This window comes from Anopheles nili, chromosome 3, assembly GCF_943737925.1.
Source record: "Anopheles nili chromosome 3, idAnoNiliSN_F5_01, whole genome shotgun sequence".
Classification (NCBI taxonomy): domain Eukaryota; kingdom Metazoa; phylum Arthropoda; class Insecta; order Diptera; family Culicidae; genus Anopheles; species Anopheles nili.
In genome coordinates this window covers 12,858,793-12,879,056 of record NC_071292.1, presented here as the reverse complement: position 1 = coordinate 12,879,056, position 20,264 = coordinate 12,858,793, and the positions used below count along the sequence as shown (strand labels likewise).

The 20,264-nt window shown below is 51.0% G+C and overlaps 1 protein-coding gene across 1 annotated transcript in view; it reads right to left on the bottom strand.

The window, feature by feature from the left end:
• Positions 1–20,264, bottom strand: part of LOC128722789 (dual specificity tyrosine-phosphorylation-regulated kinase 2) — a 52,807-nt gene that overhangs the window by 7,730 nt on the left and 24,813 nt on the right. Inside the window, exons 3-5 of the mRNA XM_053816470.1 lie at positions 5,893–6,151; positions 2,348–2,511; positions 1,990–2,267 (exon numbers count right to left, since the gene is read on the bottom strand). Coding sequence (XP_053672445.1) covers positions 1,990–2,267; positions 2,348–2,511; positions 5,893–6,151 — 701 coding nt within the window. The remainder of the gene's footprint in view (positions 1–1,989; positions 2,268–2,347; positions 2,512–5,892; positions 6,152–20,264) is intronic.

The window sequence follows — 20,264 nt, the reverse complement described above, 5'->3', positions numbered from 1 at the left end:
GAACCAACGAAGTTGCTGCGCGTGTTGACGCAGTTAACAAGCGGGTCCCATTTTGTGGGGTCACGGCGGATAGTGAGCCGTTTTTATTAAAGCTAATTAGTAGCAAGCGATACGTCGCAGATAACGAGGCCCGTGCGGTTCACCCCCAGGCAATAGATAATCATGCGGAGGGACGTTGTCGTTCCCCAAAATTGTCATAATCACGGCGTAGTTCAAGAACCGGGCTTCGATGGGTGGAAAGAGGAACACGAATTAATTACAAACGTATCCTTTTGGGACACGAATGTGAAGCTTCGGGCGTTCAATCACTGAAACGAATCAGTCGTGAATTTAATCAAACCACTCAAACAAAGCGCCGATTGGAGTTCACGTTTAATCCCAAAGCACGGCGCCACAGATTCGTCTATCGAACCGCGTCCACATTCGAGCATTAAAATTCGAGCCTCCATCACGACTCATAACCCCACGGGATCAACCGCCGCAGCATAACGTGCACATTAAAACCCACCGCACCGCTCGATTTCCGTTCCATCAGATCGACACACAACAATGGAACGTTGAAACGAAAGCCCATTAAAAAAAGGGCCATCGCTCGGTCATCGAGTGGCTCTATCTTTCGCCGAGATTTATTTGCATATCATCGCGGCATATCGGCACCACCCATCGGCAATACATCATACCGGTTGCGAACGCTCCCACCCCATGGTTCCACCAACAGGGCAAGCCATAGGGCCATCGGTTGAGGGCAAGATTTAATTAAAACAACATTCCGGCAACGGCAAACAAACTTATCGCGCTCGAACTATCACCCAAACAACGACTGTCTTCGCTCGACCGCCGAAAATGCGCCTCGCTAATGCGCCATGCTGCGGTTTGCCTCGGAAAAGCCCTCCCACCGAATGGTGAATGGCTTCGGGCAAAGTTTTAAGCCATCCCCAAACCAACCACCCTTCGACATCGGCCGGAAAAGGGAAAAGGGAACCGACAATCTGCCAACGACACCGTGTCGTGTTTTGTTCGACAGAAGGGGAGAAAAATGGCAAATATATTGGATTTATTTTCGGTTGCGGGTTTGGGGGATTATTTTTAGCTGAAAAAAAAAATCGTACATTCCTTGCACCGCGCAGTACGTGTAGGTGAAGGTAAAGGTAACGAGGCGAGGCTTCGAAAAGCCCTAAACGCAAACCCGGCAGCTTACAAAGCGTGAGCGAACGTGATATGGGGAACGGTGTGCGCTCGTCTGGACGGGTAATATGGAGAAATCAGGGAATAAATAGTAAACGTTCAGTATCGCACGTTACTATTACGCCCTTTACACGGATTGGGGTGGTCCGAAGCAAGAAACCCAATCCGGTAAGGCCTAAGAAGCCGAAACCGTGCAACCCATGATCGACAGGCGACAGACGATTGGGGGCTGGATGTGAAAGTTACCAACCCTGAGTATCGTAAGCGGATTAGATGGTGAGCAATATTTTGCCGTAAATGTTCCACTCCCGAGCTGGCTGGCTGGCTGGAAAGATGGATGGTTTTTTTTCCTGTCCATGCTCGCCTATTTGTCACGGACAATGGGATAAATTAAATGTCACGCCGTGTGCTCAAGAAGCATAACTCCATCGGCGCTCAAGAGCAGCGGATTTTTCTACATTTCGCAACAAATTACGTAGGATGCTTTTCTTTTTGTTTCCGACGTTGGGTGACGGAACTTTTGGGTCCAACAGCCGCACCCAAACACACTCACAAAACCGTTCTTCGACGGATAGAGAGAGAGAGAGCGCAAAAAAAGCACTCCTCCAGAACCGCCATCGCGAGAACCGATCGAACGTAATAAGCGACCTGTGCATGTTTCCACTAATAGTTCCCAAATTGCACGCCATTTACTATTCGGGCGCGGAAAGATTTATGGACCCCTTGCGCTCAAAGAAAGCGACCCTCGCAAATGCTCAATCAGCTGGTGCAGCTCCTCGGAACTTCCTCGGTGTAGGTTCCTACCTCATCAGCTCGAACGTGATGCAGAGATGGTTGCGGAAGTAGAAGTAGTCGAGCATGTGGATGACGTGGTGGCTTCCGTCAGCGTCCTTCTTCCGCAGCTCGTCCAGTATCCGAACTTCGACGAGGGCCTGATGATGGAAGCGCTTCTTGTTGCGGATGATCTTGATCGCCACGTACTGCTTGGTCTTGTGATCGAGTGCCCGGATCACCTGCCCGAAGCTGCCCTTGCCGATGATCTCCAGGATCTCGTACCGGTAGCAGATGTGATCGTGGACAATCTGAAACAATAGCGTGGGTGTAAAGTGAGGTCAGTTAGGTCCAGCTGGTTAGGTTAGTCTTAGGTCTGTAGCTTGCTTACCTTCTGATAGCATCCGTTCTCGTCATCGAACCCCGAGTTAGCGCCCACGCCCGGTTTGGCGTTGATTTTGCGCGCATCCAGACCGAGATAGTAGATTTCCTTATACTTTTCAATTTCCTGCTTCTCGTAGTCGGTCAGGTGCACTCCGTGGTAGTCTAGCGCTTCTGCGAAACGGGAGAGAAAGCAACACAACAGCCAGTCAGCAAAGCGTTTGCACACGGAAAACGCGCAAAGACTAATCGGTAAGGGAAATATTAAATTAACACCTTCCTGCCGGTGGCCACACCCGCAGCGAGCCCACCCGCTCCCGCAGGTGGTGACGAAATGAATGCACCATCCGGAACGCTCACCGCGGGCCCTTCACCACGTTGGGCGTCACGGGTTTTTTCTTCCACCCGCGTGAGAGTGTGGCCGGATAATGAAGACGTAGCGCGTTGCATACCTTTCAGGCGCAACCGAGGAAGTAACGTTCGTGTGCTTCGGTTATTTATTATTCACAACCAGCAGGCACGTGAAGCTACCGCAGCATAAGTGCAGTCCGCGTGCCAACGTGCCATCGGCGTTGGAAGTTCGTGTGGTTTTTTGGGAGGTGCTGCGGTTTGTGCACCGTCAGGAAAAATGGCAACGTCAGAACGTGCTGGGAAAACGCGCTGCTGATTTCACATTCCGGCAATTGGCGAGGGCGCAAGCTGCTGACTCACTGAAACTTCGCTGTCGCTTTGATTATGCGCCCTTGTGTGGATCCCTAAACATGTAGGTGAACGTCACATATGGTGGCATTTTTGGCACGTGCATTCGAATTGAAACAGCAATCCGCCGTGAGTCCGGAAGGAAGACTTCCGAGGCAAGGATAAGCGTGCGCTTACGGCACACATGGCCTATCTTTTACATGCACATCCTGGCCTGGGTGACCTTGACGAGCGTGTTATATTTAGAAGGTCGCCTTATGAATCCATGGACGGACGCGTGTGTTTTTGCTTAGTCAGCGTGAGCAGGCGGAAGGATTCTTCCAAAAAAAGGACAATGAGCTACGCTGACGTGTTGGGTTTCGAGGCGATAACGAGGTTCTTGTAGGAGAGGGATATATTTTAATGAACTTCTGACCTTGTCCTTTGCCGGCGTCATCAGGCCATCACGCTAGGCGTAAAGGAGTACGCCTGTTCGGGCTGTCATGCTAGCGGCTCCGGTCGATTGTGTTATCAAAACACAACGACCTCTAGCAGCTGCTCAAATATTAAATCTAATTCATGAGCATCAAACAAACGTGAGAAAAGACTGCTGTTCGAAGGAAACGGCCACCCATTTGCCCAAACAATCAAACGTCCTTTGCGGTGACAGCAATGCAGATAACGTCAAACTAACGCTTCCTGTTTGGAGTCTCAGAAGGTCTGCTTTCCCGTACATTGTATGCTTTCCTTCAATTATGTAGCTCACCCTCCCGTTTGGCCGTGACATTGTATCACCCTGAAAGGGTAACGCGCGCTTTTCCATCAACCCCCGAGGAAAATGGGAATTGAATTCGCAAACACCGAATATCCGGCGGACGAGCGCACTCTTCCCATGGGCATGCAAATTGCCCCCCCGGAGGTAGTCCTGTATTTTTCCCTCCAAAACCCGCAACGAAACCGGAACCCAATCCGGTCCCGGATCCGGAGCTCCAGACACTAATCACTTTCCGTCTGGCCCCGGGAACCGGACGGACGCCGTTTGGGGGTTGGATAACGACTCAGCAAACGAACGGCCAACGACACGCAACATGTAAGCGGCACGGACCACACCGCAAGACGTCCTTTCCGGGCGGACGCCGGTAAACGCCGTGTGGTCTTCGTTCCTTTTTTTTATATCCTTCCACCCTCACACACACACGCGCGCGCGCGCGCATAACACGAGGTTCTGTAATGGAACCAGCAGGAGATTGCAGTCGCTTTCACCAAGCCACCCTCGAGGGAGTGCGCCCAATAATGGCCATCGGCCCTCAGTTTTGGCTGGCGTTCGTGCGGTGTCATCTAAGCCGAACCAACAGGCCCGAACCTGACAGGATCGACGTATTCATGATTTATTTTTAACTAACAATCAAACCCCCACTCGTTCGCGTTCCCGTCCGGTTCGAATTCCGGGGCGTAATCTGTAACAAAATAATTGAATTGATATCGACGTTCTACCGCGCCAAATGGTCACCCCAGGTGCGCAGGTTTCCTTCCAACATCGAGCTGAGTGGGGGATCATTTGCTGCCGTAACGTTAAATGTTTGCAACAATGCACTGTTGGCTTGTTGGTGAAGGCAGCCAACACGCACGAACAGAAAGGGCGTCCTAACGCGGTGGCCTCGGTGAATCCGAGAAGCCCTTTTTTTTGAGAGTACCCGCCGGAAGCCGGAACGAGCTAGAATCATGCCGGTGGCTTCGGAAGCCCCGAAATTGGCTCCGGTGACAGCGCAACACATGAGGTGTGCTCGTGTAGGCGGAAAATCGTTCTGATGAGATTTTCCGCCATTTTTCCGACCGTTGGGGGAGAAAAAATTCCTCAAAAAAAAAAGAAAGGCTTTAATAGACCGGTTCATGGGACGAGATTAGGTGTCGAGAACAGGCAGTGTAGAAAAGTCACGCTTGTAGCAAAAAAAAATGCCTGGCGAAATTGCAGCGCCGTATCGCAGGAAACGTTATGCGCACAAAATCGCTTGTAATATTGTAACGATTCTATCCATACACCTTTAGGGCTCAATGATAAAAATGGTCGAAATTCGGAGAACTGGCGCTATTATTGATAAAAGATCCACAAAAAGTTGTGCTTCCTGATTAAACGCGTCTACGTTGTTCTTTGCATTAAAAGGTATAAAACCACAAACACACCAGCAAAAAAAAACGTTTAATGAATCCATCACCATAGTGCTCACACTCCCTCCATTTGGAGTGATTTCGGCTTGGTTCACGCTTTCCTTATAAAAGGTGGTAATCCTTTCCAAAAATCGGCCACACACCGAACCAAACAAACACGCGCACCGATACCGATTATTACGTCAAGAAAGCAACACTCGCCGAGACGACAGGCGACAGAAATCACCCAGATGGCAAACACGGACGGGTTCGTGATCCTGCCTCTGCAGCTCGACTTTCCTATCGCAACGCATCACAGCTGCTTATCGTACGGGTTGCGTTTGATAGTGCTATCAAATTGGTTCGTTTTCGCTCGTAATCACTAACGAGCGAGAAGAGCAAAATCTGCCACGAGCCGGGCATTTGCTTGGATGCAATAAAAAGACGTTTCCTTGAAGCGGATTCGCAGAATTTATGCCACGCACGGGGAAAGCTCCAATGGAGCAATTTTCCTCTTTAATTGGCACACCACCCAATTCGAACAAGCGCACGTGGCTCACACACGCACATGAGGGGTTTTCCGGGTTCTCACATCACGGAAGGATTATACAGGTTTTTCCACAGACAACACAGACACACTCCAAACGACACGTTTCCTCGAACGTGCCAAATGGAAATCCTGGCTCTCATAGCTGGAGATTAACACGTAAGGATTCGGACGCAAACACTCACTTGCGGGCGTCATGGGCAGCATGGGTTTGTCGCTGTCCAGTTCCGTTGTGGAGTTATTGTTGCTGGAAGGACTAAGCGGTGGCAGCGCATTGCCGTGAGCATCGATCATGGTGCTGCCGTTTGTGGGGCCGTTGCTGCTACGTCCGGCTCGGAACGCGTTCCTGGTAGCACTCAGGCCGGCCAATTCGGCCCGGCTCGCCTCGTACGCTGCCTGTTCACGCTCGCGCCTACACTTGTCGCCGGCACCGTCCAGCTGGACCTGAAATCGAAACGAAACGTACGAAAAATGGTTACACGACGAGCTTCAACGTGGCTTCACGCCTTGCGGATGATGCACGAAAGGACGACGCGCGAGAGAAATGCAACACAGCGAAAGGATAACGTGAAGGCACACCTTGGAAGCCAGCAATCGCTCCCGCTCGAGATCCTGCACGGAAGTTTGGTGGTACTTTTCCGGCAACAAACACGGGCAGCTTGCCGCGAGCAGTTTCCGGCGGAAGCGCGATTTTCGTGACATTTTCCCTCGCTAGCCAACACCGGCAAGTGGCACATTTTTGTGAGCCCGCGATGACTTCGGGCTTAAGCGCTCTTCCCGGTGTTGCAAAAGGTTACGACCTTCAACGTTACAGCAGGACAACGCGCGACCGGTTCTAATGCCACGCACGGCCAACCCGAAACTGGTAGTGCGATATTTTCACCGAGCCCCGAGACGATTGCGAAACTTCTTTTGTTTAGCGCGTGGACTTGCGATTGCGAACACCCCCGTCAATCGCACAACGTCCTCTTATCGTTATCAAACCGTGTGCAACGAAGAAGAAGAAGAACAAACATAGACACAAACACACACACACACGTTCGCAACGAAGGTTTCCTAAGGGTGATGTTCGATGAGACACACTTTGTCGTTTGTCTGCAAGGTAACGCTCGAAGGCAACAAACTTTCTCAACGCACAATGTATCTGCTGCAAAACACTCACCATTCTCAGTTCGTTAAATGAAAGAAAAAAAAAAACTTCAAACAAACTCAACGTTTCGATCAGTTCGCGAGTTTTTAAGTGCAGTGTGTGAATTCCTCTCTAACTCTAGACTCGCTTGAAATCTACTGCGGAACCGTGACTGCACCGAACGCTTATCGGAGAGTGATAGCACACCGCGGCCATAATCCAGCCGTGGGGTTTTGATGCGATTTGGAAACCTTCCCTCGGACGGTTACTTCGCGTGTGGTTGAGTCACGCGATGGCGCTTCAGCGAATCCCACCGTACGTCACTAATCGAAGATGATGCATCCACACCGTTAAGGAGCTTATCGCTGGAGGTAAACAACGGTGAGCGGATTGGATTTTTTTTTTTGCAAAATTCCACAAAGAAATTCCACTCCCGAGGGAAACTCACGACGCAGAACGAGCTGCAGTAGTGTGGTTTGCATTGCGCGTTGGTTTTGCGATGGCGAAATTAACATAAAACGCTCACAGCGCATTCCGGTCAGGTGCCAGACGAATCGACTTCGTCGTTATGGTGGCAAGCCTTCTGTTTCGCTCACCACCCCGATAAGCCAATTTAAAATTAATTACATTTTCATATTTAGTGCCGCACCCCGTCGCATCTGGAATGAATTGAGACTTGTTGGGTGACGGAGTGCATTATTGGAATGGCAAATGCTTGCAACGAATGGATCCAAAAGATCTCTTTCTGCTGCAAAGGAGAGACATGCTATGAACGATGAAACTAATCGATAGTTGGGCATTTGGGACGCTGTTTTCACTGCTATAATGTTGCAATTAAATCGTGTTCTAGAACGATTTTAATACAAAACTAAGAAAGACAAATCATAACAGGCCTGTCAGAAAGATGTGCACTCCTTTTGATCAGTTAAATGATATTTTTATTGTTGCTGCTGTTGTTGACGCAAGACACACTCCCATCTAATCAACCCAAAGAGGGGGAGCTAATCGAGCCGCTTTGATTTAATAACCCTTTGTTAATCCATGATTCATACACCCGTGAGGCGTTAGTAATGAGATGTTTGTTTAGAAACCGCGCCAAGCAGCTTGTTTGCTCCACGCGATTCCGAGGGACGTCCCATCTGGCCCACGGCCATCAGCGCTCTTATCGGTCCACGCGCCCAGCAAATAAAGCGACCACACACGTAACTTGTTCCGCTCATCTTGAGAAACCGGCAAACCGCTCGACTACGGGGTTATCACCGTTCCCTGAACGCGAAATCGAACGCAACGCTCGCGGGATCCGCTTATCGGTCGTCAAACACCAGCCATAAGTACATTCCCCTTTTTCGGACTCGGCGGAGGTCAACGGTGGATGCGGCAAAAAGGAAATGCAACCGGAAGTGCAATTCACGAGCTGTCACACGATAGGGCCCGTGAAGGACTCGGGACGATGGTGAAAACAAAACAAAAAAAAATCTGCCAGCTCACTCGCCATTCACAGAGGCCGATTTTACGCTTTGTTCGCGCCGATCCCAAGTGGTCTGGCCATTTGCGCACGTGTTCGCGAGCGATTGATCGCGTCTCTGGCCAGATCTCGCGCTCTCCTTCCCGGCTGTTCGAAAGTGAATGCATAATGGGTGGTGTCGGTTCCCCAGCAGGGCGATAAGGGGCGGACTCGATCCGTGCGGTTTTGGAATGCTTGTGTTGCGAATCAGCTGAGAATCCGGTTTACCGGGCCGAAATCGACACCGCTGGCGGGCGAGTCACCTGGCGGGAAGGCATTAAGAATTCTGCAGCTCACCAAACGATGCCGCTTGCTTGGCGCGGGCACACGCCGCCTTTGTTTCATGGCCAAATTTGTCCATGGCTTGGTGGTTGAGTTATTCTCGACCAAAAGCGCCGGCAGAACCAGAACCGGGTGAGTCTCTGATTTATCGTTGGCCGTGCTGATGAATGGGAGGACCGATGGGTTTACGTGAGCCTGAGGTTACTGTGCGGGCAAATATTTGAAATTCAACGGCGGTGGTGACGCCAACTGGCAGCGGTTTCGTGATGTTATTCCAAAAATTGCTTGATTTGTGTTTAACCGTTGACAACATTGGCATGGAGAATCAATCACCATATTAAGGAGCATTCGAAAGGCAAAAGCTTATGTAGAAAATCGTCTAAGCTTTCATGTTTTACGTATGTTCCCGTAAACCGGTGCGCAAAATATATTTCTTTGTGAAAGAGTTAATTAAATGTATTTAAGAAATTACTTATTTGTGTAATAAATCATGCTTTTTCTTTAGAACATTAGTAGACTTTTAATCCATATATTTAGTGGATCTTCTATCCCGCTTTTAGAATTAAGTTGAGTAACCGGAGTTGTTTTTAAACAATTATTCTTACATAGTAATCTCTCTCTGTAATGGCCATGGCGATCACTAAACTCCCCCTTGTAGTACTTCCCAATGGTGCACTGCTTAGCTACTAAAACTAAACGACTCCCAATCCGCACACATGCCACAGTTCAATCGACCCGAAAAGAGAGACTCTCACCCGGCTCCAGGCGACGTTGGTCAGTCAACACCGTAAAGACTTATTGCTTTCGCCTTTAACGACTTTTCCGAGCTAAAAATATCCCCACTGGGCAGCATCACGCACGGCTCGGGAGGCAAAATGGAGCAAAAACAACAAAAAAAAAGACATGCGGAACCAAACCGACCCGGTTCGGCCATAAAATCCTCTATCGATGGACGGCCGTGTCGGCAATAAAAGTCCGATCGCATCAGCGTATCGAAGACGCATTTTAGGTGTTTTGCAGAAGAGATACCACATCACATGGGTGCTGCACATCTAGCGCTCCTGGAGGATGGCGAACACGTTATTAATGCAGGCGTTCGTCATAAAACGCGCCCGAACGCCCAAATGGAGCATGGGGTCGCCTTTCCCGGGTTGGCCACATGCTGCTTGGGGGGGGGAGAAGCCAGCAAAAAAAAAAAACGTTTTCCCTTGGCAACTTCCCGGACCGGTCGACCTTCTCGGGCGCACGAGGGACCCATTTCAAGGCGACCGAAAATCAATCGTTTTTAATTTTCGCCACATGGATCGGAATCCCCACGACGCCCAATGGCTCTCCGGTTGTAGCGTTGGAAATCGAGCTGATGCTCGAAATTAGAGGCTCATTTTTCACGCCATTCCCAGCGATCGACCGATGCACCGCTGCGCGCTGCAAATCGAGCTGCACTCGGACCGGGGCGCGTAATTGGCCGTGGTTCGCGTTTCAGACACCTGGCTGTTGCTTTTTTTTCTATTGCAGGCACGCTGCCCAAGCCACCCAGGTGCATTAGAGAGAAGCACACCGCCATTTACGCGAGCTAACTGTACCGCGGAGTGATAAATGAGAGCACGAGAGCTTGTGTGTCTGTTTTTTTTTATCTACATTGCGTTGCAGCAGCACTCAAACGCGGACAGGGAAAACGCGAAACAAGGCACGCGAAACACGAAAGGGACGGTGTGAAATAAATATACACACACACACACACGCACACGACCGTTGGACGAACGGTCCTAATTACTCGTTTGGCGCGTTAATGGCACAATGGTACGAAAATTGCAAGTGGCCCGCAAGTGGGCCTCGATAAATGGGGTTTCAATCAAAGCCTCAAACGCCTTCCAGCTGAGGGTGGTGTGATGAAAATTGGCAGCTTTTGTGAGTCCGTCGAGCTCGCCACTGGTAGTGTGATGTTTTTCGAGCAGATTCGTGCTCGAACGCGGTTCGCCCTTAAAATGTCGTTAAATGTCTACTACCCTAACCGAGAATTCTGTCCGAGAATTCGTTCTTCGTTGGACGTGAGGCTGTTTCATAACCCGTCAGCTGTGGGGTGTTCGCATTCCTTCGAAACCGCGCTTTCAGTCGTACGATCGAGCAAACGTTCGATCGACGTCCCGTTTACTTTTCCCTTTTTTCTTAATTAATATGCGCTGCTAAACGAGCTTCCCACGCGCGATCGCACGTTAGCCCCCTCATTCAGGGCATTTGCATGAGAAATTAAGAACTCAGACAGGTCGACCACTACGACAGCAATAAGCGATTCAAAAAAAAAAGAAAGAAAATCAACGGCAAATACTGCAACGGTTTGGAATACTTACTGGTCCACGATCCAGCATGATTGTGTTTATCGTTGGCTCGTATGGCTGTCAGGCGGGAGAGTATAGCCTTTTTGTGGATTCTAATGTGTGTTTGGGTGTTTTGTACAGACACAAGCCTGCGCGACGTGGGCGATGTCGCTCGACAACCCGCTTAAGGGCGAACACAGGCCACGGGCGTTTCAGAAGTCCGCGAACCGCGAGTACGGGGGCGAAAATCTTGGGACCAGCTCGGTGTGTCGCTCAAGAAAACCAGCTGCTTCGAAGCCTTGCAGCACGTTCCATTCGCGGCCGGGCACACGTTCACAGGCGCGTTGGCGCAGCCGTGCTCTCGACAAACCTGATCCCCTGGGGTCGGGCAAACTGGTTCCGAGCCAAGCCAGCCAAGAACTCTGAGCTTTGTGCACCGCAAGCAGCGACTCACGGGTTCAAACAAATGGGACAATGTGCAAAGGAAGCAAGACAAAAATCACGCACGAACGAGCGCTTTCGAGCTGCCGAATCTGCGCGTGCTCCTGGGCCTGGGTTGTGGCTCGCCACCCCACGGAGAATTGTTTGGAGAAGCCGATGGCGCCTTCCGGTTCTCCGGGAAAGGACCGGCCAGTGGGCAATCTGTAAGCGAGAAGGTGGGAGAGAAGTGTAAACAAACGCGTGCGTGTTCCATGTCAGCTTGGAATGCAGCCTTCTCGGTGGCGACGATCGGCTCCAGAACTGGGCCTGCATCCCTGCATTTTTCCACCCGCTTTCCCAGGAAGCGAACCAACCGGAGAGATGGGTGAGTTTTCCTGCCGCATTTCGTGCCGCATTACGCTCTCTGGATCACTGCCAGCGTCGCATTTTTACTCGTATTCATTGGCCAATCGAACGCACCCGCGAGTTGATCGCGTAAATCTCAGTGCCAAAATAAACGAGCACTATCCGCTAAGTAAGTTCCGCAATTTTAACGGCCCTTCGAGGGCACCCTCGCGTCTTTCGCTCAACACGTTCGCGGGAGTGCTTTAAAAATAGTTTTCCCATCACCCTGTCCCGGCATGTATAACATCTGTCTAACCGTGTGTACGGACTACGGACTGGTCTTACATCGGAGAGGCCCATCCCATCAGTCGATCTGTAAACATCGACCGGGAGATGGGCAGCGAAATCTTCCAGGCTTCCGAACGAACCGCAGCTAAACAAAAACAAACCCCACACCCGAACCGAAAAGCGCATGCTGACCGCTCGTTTTACATGCACGAAAAGTGCATCCGGGACGCGTTGTGCACGAGATGGTGACGATTGAGCCGTTCGACATTTGCGTTTACATTCCGTGCAGGTCTCGGGCGCGCGCGCGCGCGCGCCGGAAAAAGGGCTCACGGGTTGCGGTAATTGATACATTACGAGCGGAGGAAAATTCGTTACGCTTTCCACACGTGGCGCGCACGGTCGATGCTGGGGAACAAAAAGGGGCCCCGAAGGTCTGAAGCGGGCAAACGAAAACTAAAGCCATGAGAGAAATTGAGCACGCCGGCAGCGAGGAAAAACTTGAAAAACGATGGTTGTAAATTAGAAAAACCCTTTCAATTACCTCGATATTTATAGGCAGCCGGGCGAGGCTGGTAGCCCACGATCGCGTGTGCGTGGATGGGTGTATGTGTGCGTGTGTTTGTGGGTAGGCCCGTATTTATGGCCCAAGCGGCGCAATCGATGTGCTTTCTGCGAAGGGCCTCAAAATTATATGACCGCCAGCGTCGAAGCGAAAAGTGCATTTGCCGAGCTGGCAACGGTGCTGCTGCTGTTGCTTTCCGCCTTAGAGACGGCATAATGATACGGTGTTCTCTAAAGGGGATTTGCATGGCAGAAATCCACAAAGCGACTGGGCCTACGAGCGGCGCTTGAGTGGACTTACAACTAGCATATGATCAATAATCAGTGCGCTTAAATTATACCCACATCAAGCAGTAAGATCAAACATATGTTCCACACAAATCCTCTCTATTATTGGCACGAAAATCGCCACACACCATATGCGCTCCCAAGGTCGGAATTATCACTTGAAGAGGAATTTGGAATGCCTTCAGAGAACACATCAGATTTCAACACGAGAGCTATCATTCAGCAAACAAACAAACACACGAAACGATCCGCGTCCTGCTCGCGTTCGAGTGCGCTAAGCTCGCGCCGTTCCCAACACCTTTGCTGAAGCTCTAAACGACCATTTTATGGCCAGCATCATAATCCTTTCCGGTGTGTTCGATCACGCACGCGAGCCACTTGAACAATCAGGCCGTTGACGATCGCGCACTGGGCCGACAGCGCGATAGAAGCAAGCAGTTTGGAAAATCAAGCAGGAGAGCACCACAAAAAAGAGGGTGGAAAATTCACCAGCACCAAAACAAAACAAAAGCAAAACAAAACACCACTCACACAGCAACGCGCGAGCCCCGCGAGGCAGCAACCATTCGAACACATTCGCCGTCGTGACGCGTGCAGTCCTTCGGTCCTCCAAAAGGCCCGGGTGTATCGGTCGGTTCGAACGGACGGTCGGGAACTATTTTTAGGGCAACTCGCGTGTTGACGGAGCCCGACCCCGGCCTCGAGTGCAGTCCCAAAAGAGCGAGAGATGCCCGCTGTTGGTAAACAGTTTCTAATTTCCGCCCGACCGAGAGACGCGCACGCGGTCGCGGAAAAGCGGCCACCACGCGGATTGATTCCGATTTGTCGTCGTGTCAGGGCCAACCGCGGGTGCATGTTGTTTTCCGGGGGTTGATTCGCCTTAACGTGACCTCTCTCTCTCTCTCTCTTGTTCCTTGTTCCGGCCCAAATCGAGCTATCGAACCCGATCGAACGCCCGCAATCGGGAAAAGGAAAACCGAGACGCATCCGCGAACGTCGAGAGCGATTTTCCGCGCTCGCGATACGTGCGGGTGCGAGTGGTGTTAGTTTTCCCACGAGCCCTCACGCGCGCGCGCTCTTTCTCTATCTGGCACTCTTTCCATCGACACGGTTTGTTTGAAGCCGCTAAAATTAGAACCATTTTCGCACATAACCTTCCCTCGCTCAGACACACATAGGCACCCCTCCCAAAGCAGGGCGATCGGGAAATTCAATTCCGACGCATTCTGCCAAAATGGAAGCGAATGCTTCTACCGTGAAGGTTGGCTAATGATAAAATAATCCCACCAAACGCTCCATCGATCGTGGTGTGCGGTTTCGTTGAGGTGGTTTATGCTCTTTTCTGAGGTTGTATTACCGTAGGTGGGCTTTTTTACGTCCGTGGTGCGACTTGTAACCGCCAAGAACCCACCTTAGAGCCCACCAAAGGTACGGAAGTGCAGGAAGCTTGTTGACTAAAAATATCCTCCACGGAACGCGAATAAACATCACGAACCACGCGAAAGCTTTCCATCGTGCGGGCGAACTCCTACGCACAGCGAATTTTCCTAGCCACCCTGAAGGAATCCCACCTGGAGGCTGTGCTTTTTATTCGTAAGCAAACCAGATTGACGTCTTCCGAAAACGGAACCGACCCTTGTTCACCCGGGCGGGGATTTATTGCCCAACTTCGCGCCGGCTGATGAAATATTCAGAGGGGCGTCTTTTATTCGCTTTGCTTTTTTTTTGTCTCAAAAGATTTTCACTTTCATCCACCCGTAATCGCACCGGAATCGCAGGCCCGCAAACGTGGGCCGGGGTTTGAATGTCAATAATGCGGTTTTCTTGCGTGCGCGCTTCATCTCGAAGCGGGTCGTTGTTTTAGGATATTTTTTTCTTCGTTTCTGCCCAGTGGCTCATGGTGCCGTGCACTGCTTACACGACCATCGATCCGTTCACACTCGAGAAGCACGCTCGTGCGCGTTGGAATTTGAAGCACGCTCGACAGGACAAACTGAAATTCTGATACCGTATCCGAAACGGAGGCAAACCCGTGGCAAGACACCACAACGCTCCAATCAACCGGCTGTCGACGGAATCTCGCCGCGAACCAACGCGCTATTAGTGACGTTAAAAACCCCAACCGTACCTACTTAGCACGCTGATGAGAGCTCGGAAAGCAGCCGTGAGAAATGAGCTGCCACCGGAAAACAATGAAACAGAGGCGTAAACATATGGCGACGTCTGTTTTCCACGTGTTTTGCCGGTTTTTTTTTACATACGGTTTCTCTGCGCGAAAATTATGCAACGTCGCGCTCTTGCGTGCCTGCTTTGGGTGCGCGACGCGGTTATGAAAGCGACGCCTTCTCAGCGTTCCCTTGAACTACCTTCGCTGAGAAATGGCTGTGCAAAAAAGAAACATACTTTCGGGTTTTCCGCAACTGTCGAAGACGCGATTCGATGCGCACGATTTAAGATGGAGCGGAAAGAACCCGATCGCTGGTTAAACGTGCAATTTGTTCTGGATTTATTTATCATCACCCAAAGTACCCGTGCACAAAGCGCAGCAAAATGGCGTTCTGATGCAACCGAAAACGTGTCGAAATGGTACCTTCCGCGCCCTAATATGTGTCATAAGCGCTCTAATGAAGCCAATGCACATCGGCACAGGGTGCCTTTTTTTTCTCCCACCTGAGCGTGCTGTGGGCAGACGAATTGCCACATAATTCCCGCTCGGCGACGGCACGTGATTGGCGTGCAACGCGGCCAGGGGCACCACAAAAGAAGCAATTAATGTCTTCCGGCAGACACATGAACGGGTGTATGTGTTTGGGCGGGGGCCTCTCGACACCCGGCCTAATCTTTTCCTACAGCACAACGGATCGGGTGCTTCTTCGGTTGGGAAAATGACTCACGGATCTCGTTACAGCCCCCCCAAATGCACCGTCCGTACGCAAACGGGTATCGAATTTCGCACAAACGCCCCGTGAAAATCGTGGGATCTTGAGACGATGGCGTCGTGTGGGTCGCCGAGACGTGCGTGGCTCGGTGCGGTGTCGTAAAGTATGATTACTTAATTTAATTAGCATCCATTGAGGCACGGGCGCATGCTTCGTGGACGGGTCGAACCGGTCTGAGAGCTCGGGGCTCATGTGCGTTGATTGTAATCGGTGCGTAGGAACCGCTTCCCGGGTACAGCCAAGGAATGGAACAAGAACGGGGAACGCTCACACAATTCCAAATGCATGTGGGATGACGGGAGCACTAACCGGACTGGCGGATTGAAGTAACTCGTTTGGAGATGACAGCTCTTTTTACCAGGTTCTCCAAACGCTCCACCTGGCCCACGGTGGTTCGTTGACGGGAAGATGATGAGGGTTGTATACCTACATAAAAAAAAGGGCTCCAAGAAGGTTGCCCCTGTGGAGACGCAAGGAAAAATACCGAGCGTAAAAAAAAACACGCCACCAAACGGACCGTTTTCTGCACCTTTTCCCGTGCTCGAATAAATTTGAATAATTTCTCAAATTTCAATGCCCATCAGCTGGGACCACTTTCCGAGGCCAGCGATGGTGTGGACCTCACCGGAACCAGCCACAAAACGTGATGAGTGTGTAAATTGAAAGAATCTTCTGTTTTCCGGTGCACGGGAGCCGCTTCCCAAATGGCTCGTTTAGGTTGCTGGGCGCTGGGTGCGATTAATTGGTGCCCTTTTGGTGTGTCCCGGTGGCCCTCGGTGGCTCAAGACAAACAAGCCTACGGGAAGGTCATTAAATTTTTAAACAGTCAGCAGTCGGCCGAAGTGGCCGGGTTCTGTTTGGACGACCTTTTTTTTTTAGTTCAAGCGCACCTAAAACACTAACGTACACCTGAACAACGACCGAGAACATTCCACTCGGATTTGGGACCCGCACAAGGATCGTTAAGGATCGCTCGAGTGGGAAAACACACAAAAACCGACGTCCAATCATTGGCCACTAATTGAAGCCACTCGTGCGTGAGTACGCGCCAAGCAAACAGTGCGGTCTATCGAGCTGATACAGAGACGTGGTACTTCTCTGGCGAGACTCTTTCGCTTTCGCTTTCCATTCCAATACACCAGATCGGGACAATGGCGTAACATCCCGTGACGGTTCCGGCGGGGACAGCTGGTGATGGCGATGGCACCGTTGGTTCTAATTAACACCACAAAACGAGCGCGAGAATGCGGCATCAGCAAGGTGAACGACCCGTTCCGACTATGCTCGCTGGTGGAACAAGCCTCCCGGAAGGGAGAAATGAATAATTACGCTCCACATGTGAACTTGACTGACAAATGCGCTCGAAAACACGGCCCGGCGTGGTAGCAAATCGGTTACTTCGGCACTTGCGGCGCGTCTAAAATTACCTCCAGCCGTGATCCAGACGTGAGTCATCGTCGGGAAGTTTGCGCGTACGCCTGGCAACATGACAAACCGACCTGCCAGTGGTGATCGTCCGTAACATGATCTCTAGCGCGAGTTTGAAGCCGACATGCCCAAACCAAGTCGCTCTGTGCGTGATCGTACATCTCCAATTAGCTTGAGTTTCTTTGTAGCTTCTGCTCTGTTCCCGAACCAAAAAAAAACACGAGAACTCTCTGCTGACAGGCTGCCAGCGTTGTAGGGGGGAACCGCGTGTATATCCATCATGGTTGAGATGTCAACTCGTGCTGTCTCGGTGACTACCAAGATCGGGAATTCCCGACCACAATCGCACGAAATTCCTCCATTCGAAACTCAATCAATTTCTCCAAACGTGTTCCACCATCACAGGCGGCTAGTAGGACATGATGTGCGCGACAGTTGCCCGGCATTATCTTATCTGCGGTCGGTTTGTAGGTGGTTTCGTCTTGTCGATTGGTCGAATGATTTGTTCGACTCCATAATTCACAGCACGCTACCGTGTGGCGAGAGTGCGGGCAAAAAAGGCGCGGCCAAACGCCGAAATGCCGTTGGAATGCAACAACACCGCAGGCATTGGCTAACCGTGCCGAACGTAGTGGATAATTTATCACCGACCCGGCGTTTAACGTTAGACTGGGATTAATTGAGAGGCTGTTCGTGATAATTAAAGCAAGCTTCCAAAACCCGAAACAAAGCGCAACACGACGCTACGGGTATATGCACTTTGCATATCGTCGTCCTACGCGTCCGTTCTTCCGAGCGGCCAATGCTTCTGCCTTTCGACGGAGGATGCAATCATAATATGTAAATTGGGCAGCATAACCCCGAACGTTGGCCCGCCCGATAAGGCATCGGTGGTTGGGTAAATTGGCCCGAGCGTGAGGTGAAACGGTGGCACAATCCCGACCCAAGAGAAGAACTCGCTCGTACAATTACCATTCCAGACGCACACACGCCATGCCCCTTCTTAACCCCATACAAGAGATCGCTATCGGAATGGAAACATATTCTAACCCCCATGCTTTCTGGGCGCGTTCTGCTTGAGGAACGGGTTCAAAAGATGGCCAACATTAACAAGGGCAAACAGTTAATGTTTCGTTCTCCATGCCAGTCGCAACGAACGATTCGATGAGCATTTACGAAACATCACATGTCGTCGTTGTCTCATTATTTTTCGCCCCAAACGCCCCTGCCACATGGCAATACACGGCCACAAGCATGAATCTAACGTTTTTCCGTTACGCACATTCATATTTAATCTGCCTCGGCCATTATACATTCAACCTCAGCCACATCCGGACGGCATCGGGCTTTGGAACGGAAAAGAGAAAATCCACCCAGAACAGCCCAGAAAACGATCGGTGGAATAAATTGCCATTCCTTCTCGAAGGCCGTTGTGAGCGGAAGTCGACGAAAAAAGGCCCCAATCGGCACGTTCCATGGCTAACGATATCGACACCATCGAACCCACGTCACGTTCTCAATCGGGATGGAGCCTCACAAGCATGGCTCAAGCGAACCCTCGAGCGTCTCCGTTATGTAAATGTTGCAAATTTATTATCATACATTCGGCTCCATTTCATAATTTGCCGCAGTTGATATTCTGGAACTACGCCACCGGCGAAGGTTCGAAGAATTCACTTACCGAACCCGGCGAAAGCAAAGGTGGTGAAAGCAAGAAGAAAATCCCGCTCGCAATAATCCGAGCAATTGGATTTGGCTTGCAGCACATGGTGTTTGGTGTCACCCAGCTTCGAGTTCGTGTTCCTCTCGAACGTTAAGCTGCTGCTCAATTGCACTTAATCCAATCAGCCGAGCCAAACGAGCGCCAACTGCTCACCATCGGTGCCGTTGGTGCAGGATCAGCTTAGTGGACTGCTTTCTTCACTTTTTCACTTCGCGCCAGCGAGAAAAGCGTATGCTACCATGGTTATTGCTCGGTGCAACATGTGAATTTCGGCGCCAGCATACGCCGTCGATCGAAAAGCAATAACCCAGTTGACGAGCAGCTCTTCGTTAGCGCTGATAGAAGCTGTAATATGCTGGGAAGCTGCCACGATGGGAGCCATTCGATAAACGCACCCAATTTGGGTGGGTTTTTCAAACGCACGATGAAGGCGATTTTTCTTCACCTTGAAGCGTGTAGCAATGCTTGGAAAGGCTCGCGTGTGCCTGTTATGCGAAACACCAGGTTCCCTGACCCTGACAATCGGCACACGTGCAACCTTGGCCAGATGGACGGAAAATCGCGTTCGCAAAAACGGCCCCGGGGGGGGCGATTTCGGTTTTTCATTAATATTTCACCTTGCGCAGGGGCCCCACCGGTATCACTGAACGTAGCACGCCAACTACCCGGTTTTTCCGAAGGGAAAGCAAATCCTTCGACCATCCGCTGGCATTTAATTAAACGCCCGCTCACGCGCCGCTTGGAAAAACGCTGCCCCCAAAAGCCTTCGTCGAAATCGAGAACCGGGTTTTGTAAGCGTTAACGTGTGCGGTTTTGGGTGGAGCTGCTTTGAGGCGGGATACACTAATTATTCGCTTCCATTTCGGGTTTCCAGCAAGTGCAAACACACACACACACATACACGAGCACGAAAACGAAGAAGCAAAACGCAACCCCCTCCCCCAGAAATGGTTCGACTGCGCGAGACGAAAGGGAAAATAAATAAAACACCAGAACGAATCCATTATCAAAGGCGGTGAAATCGGCCCGAAAGTCTGCCCCTTCAGGCAGGTGGCAGGGGTCCACAACGGAAAATGTGCGTCTGGCGTGAAAATTTGCGCTCACTTGCGCTCTCGGGGCGGGGGCCCGGTTTCGTTCACTCATCAAGTTCACTTTCGTTTCACGGTGCGTGTTTGCCGAACCGACGAACTGGTAGGCTGGGTGAAGTGAAAACACACACCCCACACACACGGTAAAGGCGTCGAGGGTGAAGTGTGTCGTCGGAGGTTTTTCCAACCCCCAAACCGGGGTCGGGAAGGGGTCGATTGGAAGGGGTCGGTCGCCTTTCGGCTACGA